This window comes from Colletotrichum tamarilloi (genome assembly GCF_030869305.1).
Source record: "Colletotrichum tamarilloi strain Tom-12 chromosome Unknown Scaffold_7.1, whole genome shotgun sequence".
NCBI classification, from domain to species: domain Eukaryota; kingdom Fungi; phylum Ascomycota; class Sordariomycetes; order Glomerellales; family Glomerellaceae; genus Colletotrichum; species Colletotrichum tamarilloi.
The window spans coordinates 715,137-735,345 of record NW_026849390.1 but is presented as its reverse complement, the minus strand read 5'-3'; the positions used below and the strand labels follow the sequence as shown (position 1 = coordinate 735,345).

The 20,209-nt window shown below is 53.5% G+C and overlaps 7 protein-coding genes across 7 annotated transcripts; 3 read left to right on the top strand and 4 right to left on the bottom strand.

Annotated features, from left to right (window-relative positions):
• Window positions 1-319: 319 nt before the first annotated feature.
• On the top strand, window positions 320-1,509 carry CTAM01_03170 (ubiquitin carrier protein; the record flags this gene model as incomplete). Its single annotated transcript, XM_060519207.1, has 2 exons — window positions 320-460; window positions 553-1,509. The coding sequence occupies 2 exons, from the start codon at window positions 320-322 to the stop codon at window positions 1,507-1,509; spliced, it is 1,098 nt and encodes a 365-aa protein (XP_060386206.1).
• A 1,005-nt stretch (window positions 1,510-2,514) lies between these two features.
• CTAM01_03169 (kinesin heavy chain) lies at window positions 2,515-5,484 on the bottom strand (the record flags this gene model as incomplete). Its single annotated transcript, XM_060519206.1, has 3 exons — window positions 2,515-2,761; window positions 2,869-5,291; window positions 5,362-5,484. 3 exons carry the CDS (start codon window positions 5,482-5,484, stop codon window positions 2,515-2,517), a joined length of 2,793 nt encoding a protein of 930 aa, XP_060386205.1.
• A 1,428-nt stretch (window positions 5,485-6,912) lies between these two features.
• Window positions 6,913-7,878, bottom strand: CTAM01_03168 (ubiquitin-conjugating enzyme; the record flags this gene model as incomplete). Its single annotated transcript, XM_060519205.1, has 5 exons — window positions 6,913-7,036; window positions 7,118-7,342; window positions 7,407-7,471; window positions 7,530-7,586; window positions 7,741-7,878. The coding sequence occupies 5 exons, from the start codon at window positions 7,876-7,878 to the stop codon at window positions 6,913-6,915; spliced, it is 609 nt and encodes a 202-aa protein (XP_060386204.1).
• Window positions 7,879-8,726: 848 nt separating this feature from the next.
• CTAM01_03167 (PCI domain-containing protein) lies at window positions 8,727-12,465 on the top strand (the record flags this gene model as incomplete). The annotated part of the gene is made up of 6 exons (XM_060519204.1): window positions 8,727-8,885; window positions 8,927-9,871; window positions 9,931-10,124; window positions 10,703-11,032; window positions 11,137-11,440; window positions 11,500-12,465. 6 exons carry the CDS (start codon window positions 8,727-8,729, stop codon window positions 12,463-12,465), a joined length of 2,898 nt encoding a protein of 965 aa, XP_060386203.1.
• Window positions 12,466-14,142: 1,677 nt separating this feature from the next.
• On the top strand, window positions 14,143-14,734 carry CTAM01_03166 (AP-2 complex subunit sigma; the record flags this gene model as incomplete). The annotated part of the gene is made up of 3 exons (XM_060519203.1): window positions 14,143-14,174; window positions 14,255-14,324; window positions 14,405-14,734. The coding sequence occupies 3 exons, from the start codon at window positions 14,143-14,145 to the stop codon at window positions 14,732-14,734; spliced, it is 432 nt and encodes a 143-aa protein (XP_060386202.1).
• An 888-nt stretch (window positions 14,735-15,622) lies between these two features.
• Window positions 15,623-17,821, bottom strand: CTAM01_03165 (uncharacterized protein; the record flags this gene model as incomplete). The annotated part of the gene is made up of 2 exons (XM_060519202.1): window positions 15,623-17,127; window positions 17,191-17,821. The coding sequence occupies 2 exons, from the start codon at window positions 17,819-17,821 to the stop codon at window positions 15,623-15,625; spliced, it is 2,136 nt and encodes a 711-aa protein (XP_060386201.1).
• Window positions 17,822-18,741: 920 nt separating this feature from the next.
• CTAM01_03164 (uncharacterized protein) lies at window positions 18,742-19,720 on the bottom strand (the record flags this gene model as incomplete). The annotated part of the gene is made up of 3 exons (XM_060519201.1): window positions 18,742-19,014; window positions 19,048-19,614; window positions 19,697-19,720. 3 exons carry the CDS (start codon window positions 19,718-19,720, stop codon window positions 18,742-18,744), a joined length of 864 nt encoding a protein of 287 aa, XP_060386200.1.
• Window positions 19,721-20,209: the final 489 nt, after the last annotated feature.

Sequence of the window (20,209 nt, the reverse complement as noted above, 5' to 3'; positions counted from 1 at the left end):
CCTAGGTACTGGTAAGGTAGTAATTCCTCTGCAAGGTACTTTCCTCCCCAGTGCGTCTCACGCGTCACAACAAAGTACCTCGCCCGGTAGATTGAGGTGAGGTGACCCCCCGGCGCAGGAGCTGCGCAGTGACCAGTGACATGTTCAAGTGAATCGCCGCCTAGAGCTCGTTTCCCTTTTGACGTCTGACACCCCTCCATTTCCCAACGATTCATTCTTTCCCTTCATTTTAAAAGAACCTTCAAACTCCAACATTCGTACTTTTCCCAGCATCATCATCATTGCTGTCTTGATTCTGGGAGCCGAGCAAATCGCAAACATGTACACGCGGCTGCAGCACTTTGCCGACGCCGTCTACAAGAGGGCCGTCGAAGAGACTCCTCGCGAACCCCAGCTTCCCGGCTGGTCCTTTTGGGTCTTCCTCGCCGACTTCATCGTCTTCCTCCCCATCATTCTCTGGGTAAGCCTTGTCTCCCGCCTCCCTTCCGAGGCCACTTTCAGTCTGGCTCTTCATATGATGAACCCTTTATCGCTAACACATGCACTGTCTAGACATCCTACACCCTCCACCAGGTCTACCCCATCTTCGCCATCGTCGAGGACGAGAACCCGCCCGCCTACGACCCCGTCAACCTCGCCGAAGATGAAGGCGCCATCCCCTCCGCCGGCCCCGAGGTCCGCCCCGACGGCCCCGTCCCCCAGACTAAGGTGACCGGAGGCCGCCCCACCACCGTCACCTCTTCCATCCGCTCCATCAACCGCCTCCTGACCACCTACGGCGGCTGGCGCTCAAACTTCCGCGGCTTCGGCGTCTACTTTGTCCAGGCCCTCGCGACCAACTTCCTCTTTGGCATCTTCTCCTCCTTCCTCCCAGACATCCTCGCCTCCCTCGCGACCCTCCTCTCCGCCCTCGCCCTCGTCCAGCTCTCCGCCGTCTGGGTCCACATCGTCATCACCCCCTCGAGCTCCGACTACTTCTGGAAGCGTCTCCCGCCCTTCAAGCGTACCTTTGACGCCACCGCGAAGCCCGTCGCCGCCTACTGGCTCGCAGAGCAGGTCGCCACCTGGGTCCCCATCGCCGTCGGCTGGGCCCTCGGCCTCGACCTCCCCAACTTCCAGTTCGGCAAGCCCAACTCGGTCGTCTCCCAGCCCCAGAGCTCCGACGCCTGGAAGAGCATCGTCATCACCCTCATCAGCATCGCCTTCCAGATCATCATCGTCATCCCCGCCCACGTAGTCCTCGTCCGCGTTCAGGCCTCCCTCATCCCCGAGGAGGCAAACACCATCATCCCCTTTGACCGCTCCTTCGAGGGCAAGGTCGAGCCCCGCGTCGTCGGCGGCAAGGGCTACGCTACCATGGACGACGCCTGGAGCGGCTTCTCCCGCAACGCCTGGAAGCGCCTCGTCATCCTCTACGTCAAGATCTTTGCCGTCTCCTTTGCCGCTTTCGCGCTCATGGCCGCCGTTGTCATTCCCGAGATTATCGTCTTCAGCAAGCTCGCTAAATAAACATTTGGCTAGCATATGAAATCTACAGGCGCCATATCTCTCTCAAACTCTTCGGCAATTGCACTTATGTAATCGGTTACCCCCTTAAGGCTCGCAAGGATGCGTTGATGGGAAGAAAGCGGATAAAGCTTGATAGGCTGTAGTTGTATTTGCGCATCACCATGCACTAAATCGTCTCTTAGCTAGCTGGATAGTCTCTGCTTTGTGTCTTGTGATCACAACTCCATACCCCAAATAAAACAGATTGAAAGATTGAGATCACTGCATCACCATAATCATCATCAGAACGTGAGCAGCTAAAGTCTTTCTTTCTAGTGTCATTAAACCGTCAAATGTCTTGGGTTTCATAAGTAGTGAGGTCCTTTCGTGAACAATACCAACTCCCCAGACAATGCAGCAGCGGCGGCGAAAAGGCAAAAAATGTTTTGCCTGGTCAGCCATTCTTCTCATCCATCCTGTATGTTCTCGTGGTGTCGGTTGTCCGCCCTCACACGCACAAAAGGGATCTCATCATTTCCCTTCGACCCTCCCCCTCCCACGGCCACCAAAATCCTCCTTTCTTGACCGAAAATGACAAAAGACCGCCCAGAAACTTGCTTGTCAAGCCAGAATCCAACAGCAATGCAGACCCGCCCAAACAAAAGAAAAGGAGGAAGAAGAAAATTCAACATCAAAAGAGAGAGGGAAGCCTCTTCTTTCCCAGTTCCGTAATTTGTGCTCGAGCTTGCATGTGAATCTTTTGCGAATTTCGTCGTCTTCTTCTTTTCCAGTATACTGACCAAGAAAATCCAAGGTGAAGAAAGGCCTCTGTGAAGAGCAAGGGAGTCTTGCCGCCGCCAGGATCAACACAGCGGGGGTATAGTGGTCTAGTCCGCACCAAGCTGTAATCTAACTTGTACGTTGTCGTGTGTCTATTCGAAGGGTGAGGGCGTACCTCCCTGTACGGTCTCTCGACGTCAGGGTGCCCCAAGAATCAAGGGTATAACAGGGCATGCGGTATGCAACTTAAGACTTCTGAGAGAAGAACCAACTGCTTCGCTTGCCGGCACTGCCCTCGTTCTGCTGGATGCTGTTGATGACAGGGATGGAAGGTCCCTGGTTATCAGCACCACCGCCACGGAGGGGTTTGGCGATGCGGCTGCCAGCACCAGAGAAGCTGAAGCCGCCCAGCGAGGGAGAGTTCAGGCCGCGAGTGCTGCCAGCCTTGGCTGCCTCTAGCCTCTCCTTGACAGCAGCAAGCTGAACCTCAAACCTATAGGGTACGAATCGTTAGCACTGGTACGGCGCAAAGCAGAAATGGACAACAGAGATTGAGAGATTGAAGGGTAGACAGAAACATGGATCGCAAGGGGGTCGTACTTGTGGTTCGCAGAAGCCATCTTCTCCTGGCTATCCTGTAGCAGGCTCTCCAAGCTCTGGATGCGCTCGTTACGAGCAATGAGTTTACGCTCAGCAATGGCCACCTCCTTCTTCAGTGCCGAGTTCTGCTCGACGAGCTGGCGCTGAACCTGAGTAAGCTGCTCAAGGTTCCTCTCCAGGAAGGCCATCTTTTTCTGTTGGGCCCGGTTGTTGGATGAGCGGAGCACGTTGTTATACTGCTCTCTTGTCTCGTCAAGCGAGATTTCGAGCTCAACCACACGTTCGCAACGGTTCTGAAGATCGCGCATAAGGCTCTTCTTCATAATGTCGAACTCGGCAATCTGTTGCTGAATCGACTTGCCGTTCGCCATGGGCGCGGCGGTACCAGCCTTGACTCTCTGTTGAAGATCCTCGATAAGAGTCTTCATCTTGGAGTTCTCGGCAGCCTTCTGGGCAATCTCGGCCTTGAGCTCATCAACAAGCTCCATGGACGTGGTCTGCTTGTTGGAGTAGGCACTCTCCAGGCGAGCCTTGATCTCCTCGACATCGTTCTCCCCAAGGTTGCGGGTCAAGAGCTCCTCGTACTCCTGCTGAAGAGCCGAGAGGCGGTCTTCGAGCTCGGCTCTGCGACGGGCATCTGCTTCGCTCGAGGAAGCACTGTAGACAGACAGCTCAGCTTGTCTAACGATTCCTTGGATCTCGACGAAGCGTGACTTCAGAGCCTGAAGCTCATCTGGGTTGACAACCTCGCCAGTGGAGCTGACCTCGTGAAGGGCCTCCAGTTGGGAAATAGCCTCCGAGATGGCCTTCTCGTTGTCGCTGAACACATCGGCCCCGAGGTCGAAGCCAGCCATCATCTTGGCCATCTTCTCAGCCTTCTTCTTCTCCTTCTCATCGAGGACGGCACTTGTTTCCTTGGCGCTCATCTTCACGTCCAGAAGCTGCTGCTTGACCTCGTCCAGCTCCGCAGTCAGCTCGGCGTTTTGCTCCTTGAGCGCATCCATGGTGATCTGCGCCTCCTTGCCCTCAAAGGTAAGTCGCTCAATCTGCATCTTGACCTCGTTCACCTCCCCGTTCAGCTTCTCATTTTCCTTCCCAGTCTTCGCATCGTGCTCCTTGAGGTAGGCAAGCTCCTCCTTGGTCTCCCGAAGAGTCTTTTCTGCTGCGTTGTACTGAGACTCCTTCTCGGCAATCTGGTCCTGGAGCTCGTTCTCCCGGCGCAGGAACTCGTCGCGCTCATCCTTGTCGAGTGGTAAGCTTGGTGTTCCTGACCGCTCGGAGATGGCTGGGGTCTCGGATCTGCTGTCGGGTAGGAGGCGGGATGGTGTTGAAGGACGAGGCGCCTTTGCTTCGGCTTTAGTCCCAGCTACGCCATCTGCGGACAAGGGGGCCACCCATCTGTCCTTAGGAACGGCCTCTCCGGCACGCCAGAGCTGAACTTCGCCTTCCAAATTTGAGAGATACGTTTCGAAAGTCGAAATTTGGCCTCTGGCCTTGCCGAGCAGTGCCTTGAGTTCGGAGGGACTGAGCTCGGCGTTGATCTTGGCCTTGTTCTTGATTGCCTTTGCACGAGTACCGAATCGGAGGGTGCCAAGGGTTTCAGCGTCGTTGTAACTACTGGGAGAGCAATTAATGATGAGTGTTGTCCGACTGTTACCTCCAAGAGATTCTTGGAGGATACGGGTCAACTTGGAATCGCGGTAGGGGACGTGGGATGATCTGCCGTCGGTCAAGGCGTTGATGACCATTCCGAGAGCACTCAAACTCTTGTTGATCTTCTTTGCTTCCTCCAGCGTCTGACCACTGGCGCCGGTCTTTCCAACCTTTTCGCTACCGGCCAAATCGACCAGGAAAAGCTGACCACTCTTTGCCGATCCGGTCTCGACATTCTTTTGGGTAATGGTGACGACGAAGATGGAATGCGAGCGGGAAGATTCCTGGTTCATGTTGGTTGCAGAAACGGCTCGGGCGTTTCCACCTCTTCTCATAACCTCGTAGACTTCCTGGACGCTGGAGACATAGACCTCGAGAAGGCCCTTGACGTAGACACCGCGATTCTTTTCTTCGTGGACGGGAAGGTTGTCGTTTTGAGGCGCAAGCAAATCGCGAATCCTCTCCATGTAGATTTCCATATAACTGACTCGAACCGTGTACTCGATAGTGCTGGGACTAGACATGATACTGGCGAAGATTTGTTCGACGATACGGGGGATAATACCTCGCCCCTCCTCGTCGTCGATGCTGGAACCCATCATGGTGTAGGACTTTCCGGCACCCGTCTGACCATAGGCAAAGACGGTTCCGTTGTAACCATTGAGAATATCATCGACGGTCGATCGGATGGAAAAGTCGAAAATATCGGACTGCTTACACTCCATGTCGAAGACACGGTCGAAGGTGAAGGAGCCTTGGGCCTCCTTGGACTATAGAATTATATTTGTCAACTGAGTGCCCGCACGCGCGATATCAAGCACCGAATAGAGAGGCACTTACGTCCAGAGTACATGTTTCCTCACTGCTGAAGGAGACAATGGGCTGGCCGCCCGACGCCAGTTCCACTTTGTTCTGTGGACGGAATCGGGCGACAACCTTGATACTGTTGTTTGCGCCAGACATGGTGATGGGTTTTCAGACCAAGCGAGGTCGAAGCCGGGGTCGTGAGGTTGCGATCGGGACAAGATGCTGCGAGATAGGGGGTTTTGTGGTTGCGAGGCACTCGGCGGCCGCAGCTCGACAACGGGGGGTTGTGTTGAAAGGACACACACAAACAAGGCGGGTGGGATGAAATGACGGTGTGCGGATGTGGAAAGGCTGCTAGAATGACATATCGCAGGTGTTGCAGGGCGATGATGCAAGGAGAACGGAACAGCGACAGCACAAACCAGCAGCAGTAGCAGCCAGAAAGGCAGTCGGTCAGAAAGCGAGAGAGGAGGGAGATGTGGGTTGTATTGTTTGGGAAACGGGTTTTGGGGGGGCTCTTGGGGGGTTGAGATGCAAATGACGGGACGCGCTAGAAATCGCGTAGAATTATTTGATGGCAGCAAGACAAAGCACAGAATGCAGGTGCAGAGGGGGGGAAGTAAGGTCCACGGGTACCTTCCCACAGTTCCTTCAGTTCCCATGGAAAGTCACAAGTCACTGCTAAGGTGAGGTAAGGTAGGTAGTCAGGCCCAAAAACAAACCAATCCCATCCTGCCATGGTCATTTCACGCTGGTCGTTTCATCCCCACCTCGTCGTCTTTCCCAAAGCACAGCCGAGGGGTCCCCATCCCAGATGGGTAAAGTCCCCTGTTCTACTGCTGGAATGGACGGATACAGCAGAACGCATCGCCCATGCAGTGCCCAACGGGACTGGTTGCACTTGCACACTGACCATGACGGGCAGGCATGTTGGTACTACAGATGGCCCGGCGCATTGCACACTAATTAGAGGAACGTCCGGCCGAGCACGCGACAGAGATTTGCTGACGAGAGTTTGCACTTTGCACGGTTGACCAAGTGGACTGAGAGTTGGAGATTGGCCTTTTGGGCGAGTCTTGTTATGGTGGACTGCTCCGCTTTCGCCTGTGAATTCATAATAAACAACTACGGGCCGCATGTTGTTCAACAGATTTGGTATTTCGCTACTCATGAGGTCCCAAATGCACTTCCCACGAACTCCCCTGTAAAGCCAGATGAAGACGAACCTAACGTCACCGACGACGGGTGACTCAACGGATAGGAAAAGCAAAGCACGTCCACGAAACGCCTATCGCAACATGGGGTCGCCCCAAAAGCCACTTAGAGAGGACAGCACGAGCCGAAACGCCAAATCCCCCCACTCCCACCTCATCGGGTACCCCAGTTGCTTAATGCGAAGAAGATCAAGACATCTGTCTGGTCAGCCCTGGGTGTAGCTTATGTCAATCTGCCCCTCGTTCGGCCCTCTAGCATCCCCTCACAGCCCAGCAGCTTATTCCTACACGAGCCATACCCTGCTGAAGTAAGGCGCGGACATTCTTGTTCATAACTGTCGTGTGTATGTGTCGTGATAATCATGTCGATTTAATCGTCCCAGCTCTTCTCGACAGTCTCACGAACCCGCTTCGTGTACTCCTTCCTGTTGTCCTTGTAGAGGTTCGACGCTTCAACGTTCGCCGGGGAGCCCGTGTTTGGGTCGTTAAGCAAACTAATGATCCGAGTTAGCCAAACATTAGCTCCGGAGCTTGTAGAGTGGCACCCGAGATCTCTCGAGCAGGACATCTCTCACCTCTGAATGCTCGTCAACACAGCCGCGACATCATACGTGGGACTCCAGCGGTTCTGCAGGATATCCAAGCAAAGCTCTCCAGTAGCGTAGACGTTCGGGTGGAACATCTGGCTGATGAACTTGACCGCAGGTGGCTTGTTGGGGTACTGCTCCTCGAACTGCATAACGAGTCTGAAGGTACCGTCTTCGAATGGAGTATCGGCGGGACCAATAATCACGGCGTTCCTAAAGCATGCCTTGTCAGTCGCCGTTGGCACATTCGGGAAACTCGGGGTTTGGTCGAGCATACCAGGTCATGACGTTGTCGGGGACGGGCGAGGCAGAAACGCCAGCGGGAGGATCAGTCTGCATACGCTACTCGATGCGTTAGGATCAAACAAAAGATAATGGCATTCTGAGCATCGTAGCTTACTTTGAAGTCGCGCATCAAGCGACGGCGGGCGGCGGTAGACATGGTGGCGGTCGGTGACTGATTACCAAGACTGAGGGGTCAGAGGATCGCAACTGCCGTCGAGGAGGGACGGACGAGAACCGGGCGGTCGGTTCAAAGCGTGGGGAATCGGCGTATATGTCCTCGCTGGGTATCGAGAATGCTGAAAATTCTGGAAATCTCCGTCACTTACGATGTGTGATGGAGAAAGTTGTAGAATGGTCGTATGGATCACGGGCGAGAGTCCAAAAGAATGGCGCGGGAAGCACTCGCCTTCACCACCGCCTTCCGCTTGGGCCAGTGAGTGGGTCTTACATTTTGGTCCAATCATATTGGGCGATTTTAAGCGCGAATCACCCGATAACAGAATGACACTCAAGAGCCTCCAATAAGATAGGTACCAAACGCCTGCGGAAGTGACGACTCAAACCTCCCGTCTCTCCATGACACCGTCTGGGCCGCAAACTGGACTATTCAACTGGATGCTTCTGACAGACACTTGAATGGGTTGGATTCATGCATATCGCTTGCTATTTTGTCATTTCGGCGAGCGTCGCACCTAACTTACCTTAAGAGGCAGCATATAGAAAGATACTCGAATACATCAACTCGCATACTGGCGGGGTGTAGCTTTTCTTCCGCTTGCGCAGACTAAGACCTTGTTTGAAGGTGGGCTTGTTCAATATTTATGGTTGCGCTGCAGGACTGCCATAACGGTGATCATCCGTATGCCGCGAAATTCCGGGGGAAAATGACATCCAAAATGCAGGCAAAGAGTGGCATCGGTGCAGCAGCAGCCGGAACCGGTTCCACCCCTTTGGCCCGACGAGCTTTCCGAGCGGAATTGGCCCTACTTCCACGGTCCGGGGTGGGGGATCGGTTCCCCCAAGGACCTGGGGGAAACTTGGGAAGTGACCTCACTCCTCACTTAGAAGCTCGGCCCCGCCCTTGTACCTCTCAGGCACCCCCCTCTTAAGCCGAGGAAGACCGCAGAACCTGGGGTATTGTCATCCCGCGCCTTCCACATGCTCGCTTCATCCCTCTCGAAGTAAACTGTCAAGCCACCTTCCTATCTTTTTCTTCTTGCTCCCTTTTCCCTCTGCAAGATCGTCTCAAGTCGCCATCACTTTGTGCTATTTTGCTGCGAAATATCGGATACCATTTGTAACATATTCCACCATGTTTATCAGACAATCATCGAGGCTTCCTAGCCAATTGGCTAGGCAAGCAGCTTCCCGTCAGTTCTCCACGCGAGCTGCGCTTCGGCAAGAGATTCGGGACGCATACATTATTAGTGCCTCGAGAACACCGACAGCAAAGGCAAAAACAAACGGTTCAGTAAGCTTCTGCAAAGCTTTCATAACTAACACGGCCGACAGTTCAATGGCTCATTCACGAGTGTAACTGCGCCGCAGCTGGGCGCCGTCGCCATCAAGTCCGCAATCGAAAAGTCCAAAGTCCCCGTCGACAAGATCACCGACGTGTACATGGGTAATGTCCTACAAGGATCCGTTGGGCAGGCGCCGGCTCGCCAGGCTCTGATCTTTGCCGGTCTCCCGTCTAGTGTGGAAGCGATCACCATCAACAAGGTCTGCGCATCCGGCATGAAAGCCGTTGTTTTTGCCGCACAAAACATCCAGCTCGGTCTGTCGGAGGCGCAGGTTGCTGGTGGCATGGAGAACATGACGAGGGTGCCTTATTATGTGCCCCGCGCTTCTAGCCTGCCGCCATTCGGGCATGTCCAGATGGAGGACGGCCTGATCAAGGACGGGTTGACTGACGTCTACGACAAATTCCACATGGGCAACTGCGCCGAGAACACGGCTAAGAAGTACGATATTTCTCGCGAGATGCAAGACGAGTACGCTATCGAGTCCTACAAGCGCGCTCAGGCTGCGTGGAAAGCCAACGCCTTTGCCGAGGAGATCGCTCCTGTTACTGTTCGCGGAAGGAAGGGCGACACAGTTATTGAGTCTGATGAGGGATACCTCGACGTCAAGTTCGACAGGGTGCCTACCCTGAAACCGGCCTTTGTGCGCGACGGCACCGGCACTGTCACTGCTGCCAACTCCTCCACGTTGAACGACGGTGCCAGTGCACTTGTTTTGGGCAGCAAGGAGATTGCGCAAAAATACGGTTCCGATTCTCGAGTGCTGGCAAAGATCTGCGGCTCGGCCGACGCCGCGGTTGATCCTATCGACTTCCCCATCGCTCCAGCCAAGGCGGTACCCATCGCACTTGAGAGAGCGGGTATCACCAAAGACCAAGTCGCCGTATGGGAGTTTAACGAAGCTTTTGCCGCTGTCATCAAGGCAAACGAAAAGGTATGATAAGCGTCCACAATCAGTCAATCAATGAAACGCGACTAACAGCCATTGGGTAGATTCTCGGATTGGAGGGTGCTCGGGTTAACCCTCTCGGCGGAGCGATCTCCCTCGGCCACGCCCTGGGTAGCTCCGGATCGCGAATTATCGTCACTCTGCTGCACCAGCTGAAGCCTGGCGAATACGGTGTTGCAGCCATCTGCAACGGAGGCGGCGCGGCCACGGCGATCGTCGTGCAGCGTGTCGAGTCCGTGTAATTGGCCATGTGTCCATCGTCGCGGGTAGGCTTCCCGGCAGCGTCTAGGCTGGGTGAAAAAGGGAAGTGGCATGCACAAGATGCTTACCTTCATGCGCGAATTAGAAGCTACCTTCCGCCCAGGTTAGGATGATCAAAGCGGATTCGGCGCGTTATATGAGAGGGCGTAAATTGTGAAAAACTGGAATTCAAATGGAAAAGCAGACTGTGCTCGGATGCTTTTGGAAATGCGATATCCCATGTAGAAAACTTGACGCAGATCATTCGTAAATGTTACTCTTGACAAAGTATGTTGAAGCTACCCAGGAAAAGTGACGACCGACCAGCTCCATGTACGGCTCCACTCACCGAGCACGTACCCTTGTTCCCCGTACACCGAAGAATCCACCTCTACTCACTTCACCTTGTCTGGCTCGAGCTCTCTCACCTTGGACTTCCACCTTCACCACAACCCGCAAGGATTCCTCACCTCTTCTTTCACGATTCGCGGCCTCGCCTCGCTCCCCGAATGAGGCATCACTTTTGGCGCTTTTCAATTCCGTGCCAACGATGTCCCTGTTAATTCAATTCCTCAGCCAGATCCGCACATTCGTCCGTGCTCAAAACATCGACGAGCTCCGGAATTGGCTCCTCGTCGAGCCCAATGCAAATCAACAATATCACGCCCTCGCCAATGAGCTGCGGACGCAGTTCCGCTCATCACGGCATGGCTCCAACGGGACAAGCAGCACAGCGCTCGAGAGCACGATAGAGAAATGCCTCCCCGAAGAGGACGACGTGCCCGAGGGCCAGGGCTCACCGTGGCCCGGCTTTGTGACTTTTATGAAGGACTACATGGTCTTCTGGCGCGACGTCGACTATGATGACCTTTTGGGTGCGCACACGTTGCTCAGTGGGCTGGTAAAGTAAGTCACCGATGAGAACTCCTCATCAGCTCTGTTGAAGCAGATCTCATGGTCCTCGACCGCGCCTTTCATAGTCAAAGAGCAATCGGCTAACACCCACACAGCTCCTGTAGTACCGCCTTTGCCCACCCTACCTATGGAGGTATGCTACTAAAGGCGGCACTTTCCCTCTGCGAGTCCCTGTCGCGCCTGACAATGATGTTGTCAAAGCGTCCGGATCTTACGCGCAACATCCGTAACGTCGACGCCGACGACCGCAAGTCCATTGCCGAATCCTCGGCTGAGATCATTCAAAAGATCTTCACCACTTGCCTTACGGACCGTTCTAGCGCGCGGTACAGCAAGCCGGAAGGCAAGAAGGTTGGCGTTTACATGTTCGCCAACCTAGTGCTAAAGCTCCTCTTCGCCGTGTGTCTTCAATTTCCTTTCCCAAAACTCCGAGCGCGTTAACTGATGGATGCCTACAGTGTCGGAGAACGCATCTTGCGAAACAAATATTCACAAATATCTCCACAAATTCGCCACCATTATCGTTCTATCCGGCATCACAGCGCGTCAACTTCCTCTACTACCTAGGCCGCTTCAACCTCGCAAACTGTCACTTCCTCCGCGCAGCGCTCTGTCTCGAAGAGGCCTACCTTCAGATCCCACCACCCCTCATATCTCATCGCGCCCTGGTCCTCAGCTACCTCGTCCCTTGCAACTTCTTGCTGGGCCGTCTACCCTCCCAGCTCCTGCTCTCTCGCCCTGAGGCATCAGCCCTCGTACCAGTCTACCAACCACTGATTCAAGCGATCCGCAAGGGAGACTTTGTCCTCTTCCAACAGACGCTGGCCCAGCACGAGAAATATCTCTTTGATAAGGGCCTCCTCCTCGTTCTCACTCATCGCCTCAGACCTCTGCTCTGGCGCTCCCTCTCCCGCAGAACATTTCTCCTCACCTACGCTCCGGGCCAAGACGACGCAAACCCCTCCAACACAAACCGACGCGCCGCAACAATGGACCTCGCGGACCTCCACGCAACGTCCCAGTACCTCCAACACCGCCTCGAAGGCTACATCCCCTCCAAGTCGCCTTCCTCCTTCGCACCGTCGACAGCGTCCCCCGCTTTCCTCAAAGCAGTAAGCCACGACGCGGCCTCGACGCTCGTCCCGCCGCCTGGCGGGCCCAAGAAGCTGCGCCCCAACGAGGGACTGGTCTGGGGTAACTCCCCCGTGGAGATGGACGACGTGGAGATGAACGTCTCGGTGCTGATCCAGCTCGGCTTCATGCACGGCTTCATTGCGCACTCGCAGGGGAGGTTCGCCGTCATGGGTGCCACGAAGAAGAGTCCCGTGTTGGCTGGGTGGCCGACGCCGTGGACGGCTATTCGGGAGAGGCAGTACGAGGAGGATCTGGATTTGGATCATGTGCCTGGGTGGGTGAAGGGTTGAAATGAAGCAATCGTTGCGGGGCTATCTCAAATAGCGAGCTTGAAAGCGCTTTTGGGGAAACATGGCTTCTCTGTATAGATGCAGGAGATCACCGATTCATGGAACAGCAGAAATGATACCCTATTCGCATCCACGACTGGACATTCCCATGCTAAGTTTGACGGCTCCAACTAATATTCTCCAAATACACTCCTGAAACTGATTATCTGGGCAATGTTCGGCAAATGACATCCTGATAGTGATGGTCTATGTTCATGCAAATGGACAGGAGCGAGGACTAACGCCAAGCACTACATAGAGTCTCAGTATTGATATGGTCGCCAACATTCGACAGCTTTCTTTTACCCCCGTATTGTCGAGGGGGGTCTTGATCAATGGCTGCGGTGGGAGCGGCAGGCCAAGATCGATATCAACAACATCAACCAGACAGGCGAGAAGGACGGCGAAGAATATCGATGCCCAGATCAGCTCACTCTGAATCGATAGAAAGAATGAATTGCAATGAGAGAATGGACATGTCACTTGCGATGCTCACAGTTTACGGATATCTAGGTTAGTCTTTATTCTCAAGTTTTATCTATAAGGTATCATAGAAAGATAAAGACATGCTTGCAGCGTAGTTGAGATTAAAGGTCAACGACACATCAATCTGGAAATCACAACCAGACGCCGACAGCATCAAAAAACACCGTTCCAAGGTACCCAACGACAAGCGACAGAGCCATCCGCACTTTATGTCCAAGGTAGGTAGCCATCAATCCAGCACCACACACAAAAATCCTTCTTCACCACGACCCAAACAAGGGGCCGCAAGCAATGGAAATAAAATAAAAGAGCATTCTCAATAGAGAAGGGTAGGTTCCAAAGATTCCCCAGCTGACCTAGGTCAACTAGAAGACAAGCCAAACTATTAAAATAGTTCTCAACCAGCAAAAACGCCATCTAGGACTGATTCTTATGGATACGCGAAATACCCTTGCACTCGGATGAAGAAGAAAGGAAAGAAAAAGAGATTTGAAAGATGGGCGTGGTAGAGGGGGTTTATATAGGTTTCTGCCACTTCAAGTCCACAAGGTCGGGTAGAGAGACTGCGTTTGGCTTTCCATCAAGGTAAAGTAAGTTGCACTAGGTAGGAAGGAACCTTACTTTTGGCCTCAGTTGCCTGCCTGCTCTAGATGGACTACACAAGGTGTGAGGATTACATCGCCCTGAGCAGAACTGACCTTGATAGGTTAACAGATACTTTACCCAAATAACGTCTTTTTCCAAAGACTCAGAATGGCGTAGACTGCAGATTTTGAAATCTGATACATCTTCGCATTTTCCCCATAAGTTATCTTATTAACAGTAGGTTGTGGTAAATACGCCATTCGAGCAGCAAAAATGCGAGGAGGAGGGCGATGTAGTCCTCACATCGCGGTGCCACACTGCCCGTGCCACACCTTCCCATCTCGACGCCTCAGTCCCCACTCGGACCCGTTAGGTCGTTCAGGGGAAAGGGAAACCACTGTCCGCTGATGGATTGAAAGCTGTCAGCACCCGCCCGTGCCCCCCGGTACGTACCCACACCCGAAGCTCCGTGGCCGCCGACTTCAACATCTCGAAACTTGAAGCACGCGCGCGGGGATCTGAAGTAATCCACGAGTCCGACATGCGAATATCGCCGACGTCGCCAAAATGCTGTCATTCATCCTGATCCAGAATCGCCAGTATGTCCAGTCAATTCCAATGCGGAACGTGTAATAAAAGGGTCTCTCGCTGACACATTCCCCCCTTTCGCGCCATCCAGGGGCAAGACCCGTCTCGCGAAGTGGTACGCACCCTACAGCGACGATGAAAAGATCAAGATGAAGGGCGAGGTACGACATCCGCCCAATCCCAATCAGACCGACCATTCCGTATCACACATATCCTAACAGCCTCCCCCCCGCGTAAACAGGTCCACCGCCTCGTCGCCCCCCGAGACCAGAAATACCAATCCAACTTCGTCGAGTTCCGCAACAACAAGATCGTCTACCGCCGCTACGCAGGGCTCTTCTTCTGCGCCTGCGTCGACACAAACGACAACGAGCTCGCCTTCCTCGAGGCCATCCACTTCTTCGTCGAGGTCCTCGACGCCTTCTTCGGCAACGTCTGCGAGCTCGACCTCGTCTTCAACTTCTACAAGGTCTACGCCATCCTCGACGAGGTGTTCTTGGCCGGCGAGATCGAGGAGACGAGCAAGCAGGTCGTGTTGACGAGGTTAGAACACTTGGATAAATTGGAATAAAGGGAAGTCTGGCTGTGTGTTGGTGTTGTTAGGGAAGGGAGGGGAGGTGGGATTGCCGGCACGGTACGGTGTTGTAGAAGACTGGATTGGGTCACGCTACTCTCAGTCTGAGGCTTAATCACGTTTGGAGACTGGCGGACTTCTGCACTGTCATATATGGGCGTATGGGTTGGCCGGAGTCTGGAGTTTCGTCAAGAGCGATACCAACGCGACTGGCTGCAATGTCAATTGGCAAACTGTTGATTTCGTGGGAATAAATACTATGTAAGGAATTTCAGGGACAACCTCCCCTACTGAAATCATGAAAACGGTGCATCATCTTCTCTCTCACGAATCTCGACCCAGCTGTTCTTGAAGAACCCTGCTGGGCAAATCTTGGAGGAGATGATGTGACTAGATGCTTGGGAGCATCCTAGATACACCTTCGGCACCTTAGATAGATAACCCCGTCGGCAAATGTGACCTGGTTGCACATCCATCCGAACGCCCAAATGCAAAATACCACGGAACCACCCAAAGGCCCAAAGAAAAGCCCTCTGGTCCCCAGTCCCGAGGAAACATATCTCGGGCGAGGCTTCAGAGGCAAACTTTTGCCCAAGTTATGGAACGCAATCCAGACGCATGGGAAAGAAAAGAAGAAAAAGCCGACGGCCGAGCTCGGAAAACACAAGCTGACCTCGCGAATGGTAAAGAGGTGGAAGAGCTGGCTTCTTATCATGAGCCAAGGTGTCTTGGCAAATGGTAGATCCGCAGCTCCAAAGTCGACGAAAAACAGATAAGAATGTTAAAGGTACGCAAATTGGTGCCGGGTTCAGAACAGAAGTATCTGGCCGATCATAGCCAGACCGGGACGAACTGGAACCAGCTGAGCAGCCATCGAATGCAAGGCTACTCATCTATTTTCGAGGTGGCCGAGTGTTCCTCCTCCGGCTCCCAAGCCTCATCAATCTCAATAGCGGTGCGTCGGCGAGCAATATTGACGTAAACGTTCTCGTGCCGCCTGCTTCGGAACAGAGCCAAGACGTGAGGATCGTACGGAGAACCTCTATGAAGAGGCTTCAAGGTTTGCAAAGGAATAATAACCTCCTCCGCATGAGATGAGCCATGGTTCACCTCGATGGGGGTGCTTGGGGCCTGACCCATCTCGTCAGGGGCATCTCCCATGGAAGCATCGTCGTTGTCGGTGTTGCCATTGTAGTAATCATCAGAATCGAGGTTTCTGGGCATGATAATTTCTTCCTGGAAAGTCGCAGACGGCGGAGAAGCGGACTGCATGACCATACTTCCATCGTTCGACTGAGTGATAGGCATGATCTCGAAGGCACCTGGCTGCGCTCGGAAGAAAAGCTCTCTTCCTAACGCCGCGAAAAATTCGTCCGACTCCATGCTTGCTTGCTTCCACAGCGAGTCAGTTACTCTTCCAGGCTCCATGTCTTCGGCTGAGTCTAAAGCTCCGCCTTTGTCCACGGGAATATTCTCGGATGCGCCAGCTGGCTTCGTTTCTGTGCCGACGTCCAAGTCTTTCTTGGCAGCTCCAAGGCTCTGCATAGTTCGGCCCATGAGAGCAGATTGGTGTTTCTCTTTGGGAGGCATCTCAACGTCGTCCCAAGGGAGACCGCCAGCAAAGGGGTGTTCGTGCCGCTGTCTCTTCGCCGGTCTTTCGATATCGTCCCAAGGAGAGAGTCTGCCGTCAGTGTGCCGTTTGGTCAGGCGGGATCGAAGCTTCGCCTCTTCCTCGTCAAATTCTCTATCTAGACTCTGCTCTATGGCTTTTTTCAGGCCCAAGGCACCAGTTCTCTCCGATTCCTTAGGACGATAGGCAAGATTGAGATGAGAATGCTCATCAGAGCGGAACGTATCGTCAAGACGGCTGGAAGTATCAGGACGGTACGTATCGATGAATTGACGAGTGTCGTTGGGGCGATAAGTGTCAACGCGTTGGCGTGGTCTCTCGGGACGGCTACTATCGTCCGCAAGGTTCAAGTCGATAGGGCGATAAAAGTCCGAACGAAGTCGATGTCCGAGTGGTTGAGAGTTGCTTCCAGACTGACGAGGACCTACACTGAATTTTTGGAAATTCGGTGATTCGTCTTGGTCGCTGTCAGGGCTAGATTGCAAAAGTCGGGCTCGCTCCTCATTCATATAGCGTCCATTGATGCTGGAACTTTGGCTGACAGATCTGGAGTGACTGCGCTTTCTCGATGAGCTCTGTCTCAGGTCTTCGCTCGATATCGCCGTGTTCCGAGACCGTTGTCGGAGGGAAGCAGTGGAAGTGTTGGCCCTCTTCTGAGGACAATCCTGGATAAGGTGATCTCTACACTCTCCGCAGATGTGGCAGACGTACTTCTTATGAAGAAGAGGCTTGGTCGAGGGGCAGTGCTGAATGAAGTGACCTGTATTGGCAAGTCCCTCGTTAGTTTTCCGACGACATTCTTCTTGGCTTCATTGTCAGCTACCTGGTATTCCGCAGCGATTGCATACGTAGCCAGCATGAGGCCTCTGCTGGTTCAAAGACAAAGTCTCAGGCGATCGTTCAATGAGCTTCCGCCGACGACTGGGACGGGAATCTTCAGCGTCAGGGCGTATGTTTCCCGACTTCCGAACTTCGGGGACTGGCTCGCTCGCTTGGGTGTAAAGTCCAGCAGGTAGGGGTGAATCTGGCAGGCGCGCGGCCAAGGCTGCCTCTTTTGTGGCAGATGAGTTCTTCACCTTGTGGTGGACACCACGCAATTTGTAGTTGATTTCGATGTCCCGTCTGGCAAGGTTGAAGGTCCGCTTATCCTGAGGTCGGTCTCTGAGGTAGTCTTTTTTGTGCTGGTTGAAGGCGCTGAGCACAAGATGCTTTTCGTACTTCCTAGAGCTGAGGTAGTCGCAGGCATCTCGAATGACCCTGGAAGAGGCTGTGTGATCTGTAAGGCCCAGAAAAGGAGTCTGCCTGGCAAGCCACTTCGTGTAAAGTTCCAGAAGTGTCTCGTCATCAATGTCCTTTGAGTGTCGGTGAGTCAATTCCCACTCGACATCTCTCTGGTTCAGGCTGTAGAACTCTCGAGGGTGCATCCCAAAGATGAGGAGCTTTAGATTCGTCATCTTTGTCCGCTGTGGAAGTGTTGGGAAATTCTTGGCCAAAGGTCGAGATAGAAAATTGGCCTTTCAGAGGTGAGGTTGCTGCGAAGTTCCTTGCTCCTCTTGGGATTCTCGTGGCTCCTTCCGAAGCTAGCAATTGACTGGATATGGAAAAAGACTAGGTCGGAAAGCAGTGCACAGAGCAAGGCCTGCTGTGGAAGAAGTGGACTTTGAACGGAGTAGCAAAAGATCGTGATGAGATTGGGGGAAAAAAGCTCATTCGGGAGCCGCTTTGCTCTGAAATGTGTTGAGAATATCGTCAATATAGTGGACTTAGGGGTGGTCGATGACTGAATCCATTAGTTGTTGTGAACGGAAGGCTCGTTCGGAGCAGGCCCCGGTACGAGATAATGACAGGATAGGGGTTAGTAGACAAGGCAGACATGCTCAGTGAAGAAGGCCTCCAAGGACACGGATCGAGCCTTCTCCAATTTGATGGACTGTCTAGGTACCGTCAAGACCGCCTTCCTTCAAATTCGTTCTTGACCCTGGCGAGGTAATTGCTACGCTCCTTTCCCCCCTATATGAACCGTTTAAGTAGATACTGGAAGCTCTATTTCGGGACACGATCCCCTTTTGCTGGTTGCCTACCGTATGTATCAACATCAAAATCGGTAGACTGCTGTCACTCATTCATCGGACGTACCTCAGGAACGATGATGACGGAACCTGCACTTGAACTTACAACACGTCGCGAAACAAACCTCATTCTATCGAGGGATAAAGATCATGCCGATGCAGAACGCCTGCAACATGAATTCATTCCGCGCCATGCCTAGACCTTTGAACAAGAAGCATACAAGCCCTCAAATACCCTCCAAATGTTCTCGCATCAAATTAACCCCGATACCTGATCCTTGGCCAAAATATGAGACGCATCAGGCTCATCGCTTCAAAGCTTGAAATCTCCTCTCCAGCTCCGTAATGTCGGGTACGTTGCCTCCTGGCCCCTTTCCAGCTGGCTTCTTCTGCGCCGCTGCGTCCATCTTTTTGTTAGGCTTCAGCTCCAGTGAGTTGAGCGTTACTTTGGGATGGACGTTATCTGTTGTCATCCTCGGCGGTGTGACAGTCAAAGGGCTACTGGGACCTCCAATCGTTCTCGGCGGTGTCGCCTTGCTCAGCTCCTCCTGTTCCTTGGCCACTTTGGAGCTGTTTCCCAACGGACCCTCCGGTATCCTCACGCCAATCCCACCACTTGGGCTATCGTCGTCGTCATCGTCCAGAAGGTCCGGCGGCTCGTCTGCCAGAGGTCGCTTCGGCCAGTCCACATTGTACGCCTTGGCAATTTCCTCCAAGTACCCTTGTACGAGCTCTTCCCGCGGCGGTGTGACGCTCAGCTTCTTGACAACCTTGTCCGACACCTTGCCATCTGAGTTATCCATCGCCGCAAGAACAAACTCCTTGCCGTACTTCTCCGCCAATAGCGTTCGCACCACCTGCAGCTCCTTGATCTCCGTCTTCGGCGCGGCGTAGATGATGCTTTTGACCGCCTCCTCCAATCCCGGATCACAGACTGAACCCTCGAGTAGCCCCGCGCGGGCGATCAGTAGTTCGCAGTACAGCTCTAGTATCTCGTGTAGCTCGGTCGTGATGTCGGATCGGATGATATTCTCGACGCGAATGCGCGCAGAGTCGATTTTGCCCACCTCGAGGAGCTGCGCCATCGCGCGTCTTTGTGTCTTGCCCATGGAGTCATCGCGCTGCTGGACCATGCGTAGCCGTGCGATGGCCAGCTTGAGCTGGACCTTGAGCTTCGTCTATTGGAGATGGGAATGGCGCGGTTAGCAAAGCCATGTCGTCATAAGTGTCAGCGGGGCATGTCAAGGATGCGCGACTCACAACGACTGATGGCTGAGGAGGCATCTTGGTGAATTTTCTGTTGAGATTTGAGAGAGGGAAATGCCACAAGGCTCGAGTCAAATGGGACAGATTCCACCTCAAATATGGAGAGTTAACTAGAGTAATAAGACACAAGGCAACAGAATTGAAGCAGGAGAGTGGGCAAGTCCGGAAGGGGTCAGTCTGCCTTATCTAATCGGCACAGGTTGGTGGGATGGCTGGAGCTTGCGCCTCACTGCGGGGTACTTGTTCGTGCCCAAGTGGGAGGGACCAGGGGGTGTTCGAAAGCGGGTGGATCTACTCCGTAGTAAGGGCCATATATACCTAGGCCCAGAGTCACTGCGCAAGGTAACTTACACCTGACGTATAAACCAGTCCTCGCTACTTTTGTATCTCATCAAACTAGGTCCAATTGCTCGCTGTGAACACTTCATGGAAAATGTGATCGCGATTTCTTGCCAAGGCCACAGGTCACAGAGCAGTTGCTGAGCGGGAGAAGAACTGCACTCGTCA